Source organism: Theobroma umbraticum, unplaced genomic scaffold, assembly GCF_002168275.2.
Source record: "Theobroma umbraticum cultivar Fairchild unplaced genomic scaffold, ASM216827v3 scaffold_130.0, whole genome shotgun sequence".
NCBI classification, from domain to species: domain Eukaryota; kingdom Viridiplantae; phylum Streptophyta; class Magnoliopsida; order Malvales; family Malvaceae; genus Theobroma; species Theobroma umbraticum.
In genome coordinates this window covers 1,368,387-1,378,980 of record NW_018397264.1, presented here as the reverse complement: position 1 = coordinate 1,378,980, position 10,594 = coordinate 1,368,387, and the positions used below count along the sequence as shown (strand labels likewise).

Genomic DNA, 10,594 nt, shown 5'->3' with positions numbered 1-10,594 from the left:
CTATGCTTTCAGACACTGTGGTGCAATCTCACCCTTCAGGCGAGGATCAATTATTTCGCCAAGTTTACCATCTTCCACGCATTCTCTGGCCCATGCAATTAGGTCTATCCCTTTCTCATTTATAGAGATAGGTTTTCTACAGCACAACACCTCAAACAAAACAACTCCAAAACCATAAACATCGGATTTAACTGTAAGCTGGCCAAGATACGCATATTCAGGGTCCAAATAGCCCAAAGTGCCCGCAACGGCAGTGCTGACCTGACTATCTGATTCTAACAAGCTTGATGGCAGCAGTTTCGAGATCTGAAAATTCGAAATATTTGCAACCCAGTTGTGGTCTAGAAGAATGTTCCTGCTTTTGATGTCCCTGTGGATGATTAAGGGGTTACCTGTGTGCAGGCTTTCTAGTCCACGAGCAACTCCAATGCAGATTTCAAGCCTTCTTTTCCATGATAATGGGGATTTGTAATCAATTTTGCCGTGGAGATGATCATGGAGGGTTCCATGGGCCATAGAGGACACAAGTTAGCAAAAGGGGGCTTGCCTGAGGAAGGCTGGGGAAGTCTTGATGTGGCCATGTCCTCGAGAAAATAGAAATGAGGGGAAAGACCAGGCAAATAAGAACAATAGCAGCTGGCCTCCGAGGAAAGAGAAGATGCGTGATCAGCGGACAAACATGGAAACTTGTGTCTGTCTATTAATTTATTTACAAGGTCCCCGGTCGGTTTTCTTGAAAGCGACCAGGCGCCAGTTGACATCTTATTTCTCTTATCTTCCCCCTGCCTTGCAGCTCAGCTGCAGGTGATGTTTGGTTGCGCGAATGAAATAGCTCACTTCATACCTTTGATTCGTGGGATACATGTTTCACAGAATAGTTATTCGCGTCTCATGTTTGGTTGATAGAATATAATACAAATAGAATAGAGAAAAAACGGCAATTATTACGTAGTTTAATTCGTAAAATTGATCAAGAAGAAATATTATTAAAATATTTGGTTGACAAATTGACCTTTCAATGAAAATGCTAACAATCGATTTCTGCAAATTTAATACATTTTCCTTTAAAAAAATTATTTATTATACCTAAACCCAAACGCTCAAGCCCGACCCAACTTGGACGGAGCCCCGTATGCCCGGCCGAGTAGTCTAACTCTAACATTTGGATGTCTTTAGTCTCTACATACAAATGACGAATTTATAGAACTTCTTGTAAAATTAAAATCTATATATGTGGATAATTTCCTTGATAAAATTTAGAAAGTGAAAAGAATAAAAAAATATGTAAAAAATTATTTGCCTTATAAAATTCTTAAAATCAAATTTACGAAACTAAGATCCTTAATTAATGAAATCGACTTAACTATATGTTATAATCTAATTATATCAATTAGTTCCAGAAATTGTCTTGATCTTAATGTAATTGAACACTTAAACCCAATTTTTTTAGGTTCAAGTTTTTCATTTATTATATAAAAAAGTAAAATGTAAATAAAATTAAATTATAAAATCCCCACAATATAAGCTTAACAGTATTAAAATATTGCAACAAATATAAACAAAGATATATTCAATTGTTACTACAAACTTATTGTCTATATATTAGACTTCAAGATTCGATTCATTTGATTATTTGAATTTTCAATGTTATAATTGAAATCGACAAATTAAATCAAATAAATAAAAGTAGCAGTTGAGCATTTAACTCATTGGTTGGTGTATTATTCTCCTGTTTAAAAAATATGATTCGAATCCTCTTTCTCCTAATTATAAAAGTAAATAAATAAATAAAAGTACTTCTAATACTAATCAAATAATTAAAAAAACTAATAATCAAATTCTTACAATTAATTCAATTTTAACAAAATAATGGTCATCCTAATTATGTTGCATAAATGAATCCTAATCCAAAATACGTGAAGTTTTTTATTAGTTTCTTTCGAGTTAATTGTCTTGTAAATTTTTAAAATTTAAAAAATCAAATAAAATGACAATAAATAGTGAATAATGGAATACCTAATTTTATTTAATTTTTTTTATAATAAGGGGAATGAAAATTTTAACTCTACCCTTTTAATAATAAATCATATACTAATTAATAAATTAAATATTTAAACGTTAATTTTATCCAATTTGATTGTATAAGATTTAAATATTTTTATAAATAAAATTGAGACAAATACAAAAAGTAAATGGAATAATCGTCTTAAGTTTGAAGGTAAGTCTCTATTCTTATTAGATTTTTTTTTGGGAGAAAAGATAGAAAGGTTGTTTGAAATTCATGTTACCATGATATGACCCTACATTCTGTATTAATTTTTTCCTTTAATAAATTATTCAGATTCGGATGACTAGCAGATGTTGTCTGTCGAGTTTAGTAAGGTTCCATAGTAATTATAAAATGTAAATCGGTTTTTGTCGGATTCAAGTAGTAGAAATTTGGGTATGGTTACGGGTACCCGCCCTGTTGCAATTTTTAGTCGGGCTTAAGCCCTAAACGCTTAAAACGTACCACCATTATTCGCAGTTTCCATGGTTGTCTTCTCTTCCCAGAAAAAGAAGCAATAATCGAAATTCAACATCATTAGGTTTGCGTCTTCCTCTTTTCTTTAAACTTGTTTGGTTTCCGAGAAGCTTTTTTATCTTCTCTGAGATTTCCATTTTTCCAAGGTATAGGCTTACTTCAACTGAGCTTTTGTCTTTGCTTCAATTATGAGTAATGTTTAGCAAAATCCTCGTTTGTTCACATTTCTGAATTAGCTTTTAAAAAATTAGTAATTCTTATTGAATACATAGATTTTAATTTCTATTGCAATCTCAAATATATAGAACCTCAACTGTGCCTACGATTCGAATTATTGTGGATTTATTTGTTTTGTATTTTAGTTATTTGAGCTTTCGTTAGTTTGAAATTGTAAGTTTTGTGGAAAAATTTTGGCAAAAACGAAGGATCTAATACATTTGTGTTATCTTCAGTGTTCTTTAGAAAAATGGGTTAAGCAAATAATTAGTTGATTATTTGTATATGTATTTGAAAATGCAGATGGCGTTGCGAGGTGTTTGGCAACTTCAAAAGCTGATTGTAAGCTATTGTGATTGGGGAGGGAGTAGTAGGGGCATCAGGTATGATTGTTGACTTTTCTCCTTTCTACTTGGTCACTTTTACCTATGAAATTGAAAGAAAGGAGATGTGATTGAACCTCTAAGTGAAATTAACCTGGTTCTCTTGTAGCCAGCTACCCCTCACTGTTTGAGGATCTTGGTTAATTTTGAAGTAAATCACTGAAAGCAACATAGGGTAGATATTAATAGAAATGGGCATCTTCTCCCCTTAAATTGTTTGCTAAATTTTGGGATGGGTTTAAGGCAGGCGTGTCGTTGTATTTTTCTATATCTTGACTTGAGCATGTCTATGTCAATTTTGGGAGTTTAGAAGCTCTTTATATTTTTATTTCTTTTAAATTGTTGTGTGGTCCTGAGGGGAGAGGGGTTTAATGAGATGAATGAGATTAGTATTTATGGAAATTTACATCGTTCTTTCAATCCATGTTGAAGTTTCTTTTTTTCAATGTTCATCTTCTTACATGTGGGCTGAATGCTAGAATATATAAATTTTATTTAGCAGGCTGGATTCATATGCTTTGTATCATCCAATGTTGTCTCATGGTATTCTTCACCTTGTTATGACCATAGGTTATTAGGAATTTGAATGTGTGAGAGTACCTTAGGGTAGTTCCTGAAATTTCATTAAAATATTTTGCTTTCTCCAAATTTCTTAGTTGAATCTTTCTTTGATTTTTCATTAATCTTACAAAACTTTGCCCAATAATTATTAACAATGGTTTGCCATGCTTGTTCAAGATCCTTGCTTAAGCCACCTTTCTTCTTTTAGCGTTTTAATGTTGTTGATTGGATTTATATTTTTCTCACGTTTCAGAGACCCATAGTGAATTTCAGCTGTCATTTGAAGTTCCTTTTGTCCTTTTGCTTTCTCATGTTGTGTGTGTGTGTGTGTGTGTCTTGGGGGGTGGTCTCTTGAAGCCATTTTGAATCACCAAAAGTGCTAGCTTTTGTTTGTTTTTCATTTTTTTCTTTCTTCTCTAAGTTTCTATCGCTTGAATTTTTTGGCTTTCATCCACTTTCTGAAACATTTACCTAGAAATTACAAACATTTCTTATTGCAGCTGTATGGTTTGCTTGCCGGAGAAACTTTTCTTGTTAAGCTTTCCAACCTGCTGACTTTGTGTTTTCATTTATATTTCTGGAATCCAATGAAATCTTAATGATTATTTTGATTATTTTTCAGTAGTTTTTGCTCTTTTTAGAAAAGAGTGTTAGTGTCTCTCTAAATCTCTATGCACTCCCACCCCAGAAAAATAAAATCCTTTTTCCCCCATTTTTTCTCTTCACTTTTAAGTGACACCTGTCAGGTTGAACCCAGTGAATGCTGGGACGGTTGCTAATTAATCCAATTCACCCAAATTGTAGGGGACAAATTTTTACGTTTTCCATTTGAGGTCCATTATTGTTCATAATCCTTAAAGTCCCAAGATTGCATAAAATTATCTTACATCACAAAATTTTGCCTCAATATCTTTGTGCAAGTTTTGTTTCACAATCTTGTTCCATAAGCTACTTTTGAATTTTTTTTTTTTAATTAGAAGACGGGTGATTTGAACCCTGCTCTTTAGGCAGGGGATCATGTACCAATTAATGAGCCAATGCTCGGGTGCTACTTTTGATTGCTGATTTGTCACTTATGAACATTGCTAGTTATATGCAAATGAAAACAAATTAGATAAGCTAAGTGATGCAGGATCTTCATGTTGTAACTTGTAGAGTTTAACAAATTAGCATATTTGTTAACTTGTTAGTATCATAAAAGAACAGGGCAATAGGATGGTTTGTCTAACTTTTGGTTCTTGGATTCATATGCTATGTCTTAAGTTCAAGCTTTATAATTAATAATTATGAGAAGCATGTGCAGATATAAGTTCTCCTTTAAATGGCTACTGAATTCTTCAAATTCAATCTCACTTTCATATTTTGGCATTATTATGTCAGGGCATTTATGGAGTCACAGTTACCAACATTTAAAGAGAAAAGCCCTCAGCTGGAGGTGGTTACTGAACTCATTCGTGGACAGCATCCACATCTGAAGGGCTTTTACAGTAAGTTTTCTTACTTTCTTGGATGAGTACTTTGGACATACCTGCATCTAATGAATGTATTGTTATCAGAATGCAAGTCTCTGAACATGCTTGTTTTCTCCAAAGGCACTGCCCCTATCTAAAGCATATTTCTTGCCAATTTCTCAGAGAACAAAAATGAGCGAGTGATATGTGTAAAGAATATGACTCCAGAAGACATCCTTCTGCATGCAACTAGGCTGAGGAACGCTTTGGGAAGAAAGGTGGTGAAATTGAAGACGAGGCATGTAACCAAACACCCTAGTGTGCAAGGTACATGGACAACTGATGTGAAATTTTGAGACACAATAGTACTAGTTCAAACTTTTTCAGCATGATTGTTTGTCGTTCTATTTAGTCATGATGGCAACTTGCTGAAACATTCCCTTTTTGGGGGTAAATGAAACTGCTCAGCTTTGCACCACCCTAATGAAATGAAAACTGTCTCTGCATGTGTGATGGGTTTGAAAGCGTAGTAATAGATTTTTGAGCCTAAATGTTTACTAATTATTGCAGTCCTGCTAATATTTATGTTAAAGTCCGTACTAACTTGATGAAAAGTACCTTTGCTTGAAGAATGTATTCCAGAAAGCTGTTATTTTCATTTCTTTATGTCACATATCCAATGACTCCTAAAAATGATTTCCACATGTAACTTTTGTTTTAACAAAATTAAATCCAGAATTGGCGGCAAGGCTTTAAAAGATAAAGGTAAAACTACCCTCCAAGAATAGTTCATTGTCATCAGATTTGTCAGATCTAATTCTCCATCCAATGGTACATTTACTTGCCAAATATAAGGGATGAAGACAGGAGAAGATGGAGAGTAACCCACTTTCTTTGTAGATTTCTTGGAGACCAGACCAATGAGGTTCGGAAGGCATCAATGACTGTATTTTTATTTTTAACCACCATTTCTTTGCCTGCACTCTTTTAAAGAGTATTGAACTCAGAGAGATCCTAAGAACCGTCTTTCCAAGGTCTTCGCTGTGGACTCTTAATGGAAAACGATCAGCAATGTTATTAAGCATGGTGCCTTTCTCAGATGCAATATTCCAATTTTCCAGAGTGTATCCAGTTTTACCAACGGCACCCAATCCTTCAGGCATGTCAAAGCCCAAGGATGAACTACACTGCTACAACCACTTGAGCGAGAAAATACAACTATAAATCTTAAATATCATACGAATAGTGCAAACTGCAGTTCCATTATAGAAGTTTCCACAACATTAACCATCACGCATTCAAGCACCATCTCACAGAGTGCATGAGCAAACAACACAAGTATATAAACCTTCATGTTTTTACTCATCTAAATCAGGAGTGCAAAAGCCGGATGCTCAAGAAACCTTTTGATAGGTATGCCTGGGACTAAGCTACTGAGAAAACAAATGATGCAACACATGCTTGAAGGGATGTTGTATTATCTCTTATTTTTGTAAAAAGTAAAAATCACCCCTTTTAGCTTCCATAATCGGTACTAGATCTTCAGTGATATAGTCTACCAAAGAGTTGTTCCAAAATTGATCTTTTGTAACTAATTGTCCTTTTTACTACTTGATAAAATTTTTATCTGTTTCTTGTTTGTAAGTTGCACTTCATTCAATTCACCGTTGTAAGATACCCCACGCACAGTTGTCAGAGACTGAAGTGCAGCTGCATTCTAAGCATTCGGAGGGCGACAAGCAGAAGGTTTCCATGCAGAAGGATTGGCAGAGGCAGTTTCTTCGGAGGTTGAACCTTGTCCTGGAAAGTGATTGGCAAGGTTCCTTGGATCACGCATCTACAAAATGATTCTCATTTCATAATCAAAGCTCATGGTTTGGTTGCTTCAACCTCGATGGAACTAAAGGACACAATAAGTTGAGCAATTCCTCCAAGCTTATTGGGTGACTTTGGCTTCCAATCAGCTTGTGTGAACAATAAACAAAGGATCAAGTAAAGAGTAAGTATGTATGACACCATCTACGTAAGGATATATATTAAAAGGGAGAGATAAAAGAAGAGAGAGAATTGTTTTCATGTCTAATAGCAAGAGAGAATAAAATGGGAGGTTTCTACTTTGTTAGTTTTCCTTAAGTCGTTGACAAGGCAATGGTTAACTAGCTAGTCTCTTTGTTGTTTAAAAGTGAGCAACTCGATCTCTAACTCTGTCAGAGATCAACACAGCATCCAGCTCTTTATAGAATTAAAAGCAATACTTATGAAGGTGACGGCTATACTAAGTCTAACCCTACAGACCTTAATGAAGAATTTGCCATGAAGGTTATAAATGCCTGCATATTAGTACAGTATCACACCAGTTATTAGGCATCTTTTAGGTTTGACCTTTTCTCTCCTGCATGGACTAATGCCCCAGCTTTGCATCTTATTTTCTGGTTGTTTATCTAATGGTTTCCAGTGTCATAACGTGTTATATTTTATTTACTAGTGGCTTTCCTAGTTCCCTATAGTTGTCCACTTATAAAATAGGGATTGCGCTCCAATTTTACTGCAAAAATGTAATACAGTTCAATTGTTTCTTTTGTTTTTATAATATATGTACATGCTAACATTTAGGAGAGCACGATTTAACTTACAAATCTCCTTCTAGATCATTACTTAACTTCCATTACTGTGATACTCATTGTGAGTGTTACCTCCTAGATTCTTTTAAATAAATTTTGGTACTTATGACATGTTGCTCTCTGTTTCTTCTTTCAATATTTTCAGGGTATTCTTGTGGAATCGACTAGTGGAAACACAGGCATTGGCCTTGCATTCATAGCTGCCTGAAAAGGATATGGGCTCATCTTGACAATGCCAGCATCAACGAGTTCGGAAAGAAGAGTCCTTTTGAAAGCTTTTGGAGCTGAGCTTGTTTTAACTGATTCAGCAAAAGGCATGAAGGGAACAGTTTAAAAAGCGGAAGAGATTTTGAAGAGCACACTCAATGCTACATGCTTCAACAATTGAGCAATCCGGCAAATCCTCAAGTTTGTAGTTACATTTCCCTATTAATACCTTGTTGAATTTTATGGGTTTAGATTAAAATCCATCTTTCCTTTTCCAGATACACTATGAGACAACAAAGTGGACATTTTTGTTGCAAGGATTGGAACTGGTGGAACCATATCTGGAGTTGGTAGCTTCCGTAAAAGAAAACAAAATCCTAAAGCCAAGGCAATCATTCCCCTTTTATCAAATCCTGCATTTCATTTATCTCATATGCCCTTGTGAACATTATTGCATTCAATTTTAGGGAAACGTTTTGGAGAATTTACCACCAAACAAAAGTGCCTTGCCTTCTTTTGCAACTGAATAATTGACTGTTTGTATTTTACTTTGGATGCATCAGGTTTTTGGTGTAGAACCTACAGAGAGTAACATACTTTCCTGTGGAAAGCCTGGGAAGAGGAGATCATTTTTCTGATATAATCATATCTTCATGTGTTATTTTTCAGGAATGTGCATCTTACATTAAGAGCCCCCTTTCCCCCATAAAATGCAGGTCCTCACAGGATTCAAGGGATCGGAGCGGGTTTTGTACCAAGGAATTTGGACCAAGATATGGTTGATGAAGTTATAGAGGACTGATTTTTATTTTCCTTCTTCCTGATTTATTGTTTGTGGTTGCTTTCAAGCATTTTTAGCTGGCCTTATTATGAACAAGAGCAGTAATTCTGAGGTTTCTTCTATCATTTTTCTCCACTAGCTTTGGTTCATGAAGCTTGCTTTTGTTTTAGTTGATGCAGTTTAAATCAAATTTGCCGACAAAGTTTTTTTGGGTACTGACCTTGGACCCTGCGTCTGCAGTGCGATGCTTTTCTGAATTGCAATGGTTGCTTCACGGTTGAGGAAAGAGCTTAAAAGAGAAACTTTAAACGGAGGAAACCTGATCCAGAAGCTTATCTTCTTTGCTGTTGCAAGAAACCAATCTGTTACTGCCATGGTTATGGCATCTCTTTTACTATTTCAGGAAACCAGGTAAAGAGGAAGCCAAAACTCGTTAGCCCAACCTTACTTATGCCATTGACCCACATGCTGTGTCTTTGTTATCACCAAAATGTAAATGCTATATATATACCCCAATGGAGATCTCCATTCGCCAAGCCATAGCCAAACTTAAACAACAAGCAAGGAGTCTGCAACTGTGTTAAGCAAGCTGCTGCCCGTTTCACCACCATTAAGGTAGATGCAGCGTCATCTATCCCTTCTAAAGTGCAAGCTCAAATTAATTTCTTAATCTCCCAGCACACCAATTGCCAAGAGCAAGTCTATTTTCTTTACACTTTTTTTCTTATATTTTCTAATTAAAATCAATCTTACATGTGTTCTTATAATATACACTATTATTGTATGAACAAATTTCTGGTTAACACTTTTCATTTTCTGCCTCTGCAGCATCCTCTAAGATAAAAGCTATGAAGAATTTTTAAAGAAACAAAGTTTCGAGGGTATTGGCATCTCCTCAGCTATTATCCTAATTAATTTTGTTGTGTTGGGATTTATCATGTGCTGTGAAAAATCATGCAATGTGTATCCTAATTTTCATTCTTATTGGAAAGAAGTATCTCTCTAATTTTTCCAATGCTTTGAGATAGCCCTAGTTTGTTCCAAGCTGCTTTTTGGCCTAATCAACATGAAAAAAATGGCAACTAACAATCCTCCTCCCTAGTTTAGATTGAAATATTCCATCTCCAATTTCCCACCAAACCCCAAGATTCCTTTTAAAAAAGAAAAAACCTGTGGGGTGATGGGAGCTGCTATTTCTTTTGCATTTTCTTATCTTACTTACCTTAAAATCTATTTCTTTTGCATTTTCTTATCTTACTTACCTTAATATTCATTACCTTCACTAGGATCTCTAGATTGGAATTTCAACTCAATTTGCTATCTTTCCCCTAATTGTCCTAACACAATTACCAATCAAGCAAGATTTACAAGTCAGACTCTGGGTGATAATCGGAAAAGTGACCTCTGTCTACTTGGTAGCCAAAAATTCTAAACAATTTATCTATTCTTTTTTCCATGAACCTAAATTTTTTGGCTATATAAAACAAAATTCTATAAAATTAATGACATAACTTGATGAAATTTAGTATTGAGTCAAGTGATACTAACTCGATTGATAAATTTAAATCAAAATTAATTTTTTTAATAAAAATCATGATTATTTTTTTCACGTGCATTTTAAAGAAACTAATTTTTACAAATCTAGTGTACTTAAAAAAAATGCGTGCATATAACCATATTTCCTATCTTGATACACTTCCAACCTCCAAGTCTATTTTCGGACTATCATATATATATATATATATATATATATATATTACATGCATCAAAATAAGTATTTTACCATTTTCATTGCGGGAGCAGGTCTCCACAGCTTCACTGTCACTTGCTTTGTCTCATCCTCTCCATCC

The 10,594-nt window shown here is 34.6% G+C and overlaps 1 protein-coding gene, 1 long non-coding RNA gene and 1 pseudogene across 2 annotated transcripts; 2 read left to right on the top strand and 1 right to left on the bottom strand.

Moving 5' to 3' along the window:
- On the bottom strand, nt 1-516 carry LOC110422023 (receptor-like protein kinase ANXUR2 pseudogene; annotated as a pseudogene).
- Nucleotides 517-2,486: 1,970 nt separating this feature from the next.
- On the top strand, nt 2,487-5,679 carry LOC110421775 (mitochondrial ribosomal protein L51/S25/CI-B8 family protein). Its single transcript, XM_021435449.1, has 4 exons — nt 2,487-2,588; nt 3,044-3,123; nt 5,065-5,171; nt 5,319-5,679. Exons 2-4 carry the CDS (start codon nt 3,044-3,046, stop codon nt 5,489-5,491), a joined length of 360 nt encoding a protein of 119 aa, XP_021291124.1. The 5' UTR covers nt 2,487-2,588; the 3' UTR covers nt 5,492-5,679.
- Nucleotides 5,680-7,040: 1,361 nt separating this feature from the next.
- LOC110421998 (uncharacterized) lies at nt 7,041-9,068 on the top strand. Its single transcript, XR_002445679.1, has 4 exons — nt 7,041-7,134; nt 7,902-8,164; nt 8,242-8,856; nt 8,985-9,068. It is a non-coding gene; the product is annotated as an uncharacterized LOC110421998 (long non-coding RNA).
- Nucleotides 9,069-10,594: the final 1,526 nt, after the last annotated feature.

Excerpts from the sequence above, each read along its gene's own strand:
- LOC110421775 (XM_021435449.1), top strand. The coding sequence starts at position 3,044 with ATGGCGTTGCGAGGTGTTTGGCAACTTCAAAAGCTGATTGTAAGCTAT. Across the intron at positions 3,124-5,064 it reads GGGAGTAGTAGGGGCATCAG|GGCATTTATGGAGTCACAGT; the intron begins GTATGATTGTTG and ends TTATTATGTCAG. Across the intron at positions 5,172-5,318 it reads ACATCTGAAGGGCTTTTACA|AGAACAAAAATGAGCGAGTG; the intron begins GTAAGTTTTCTT and ends CCAATTTCTCAG.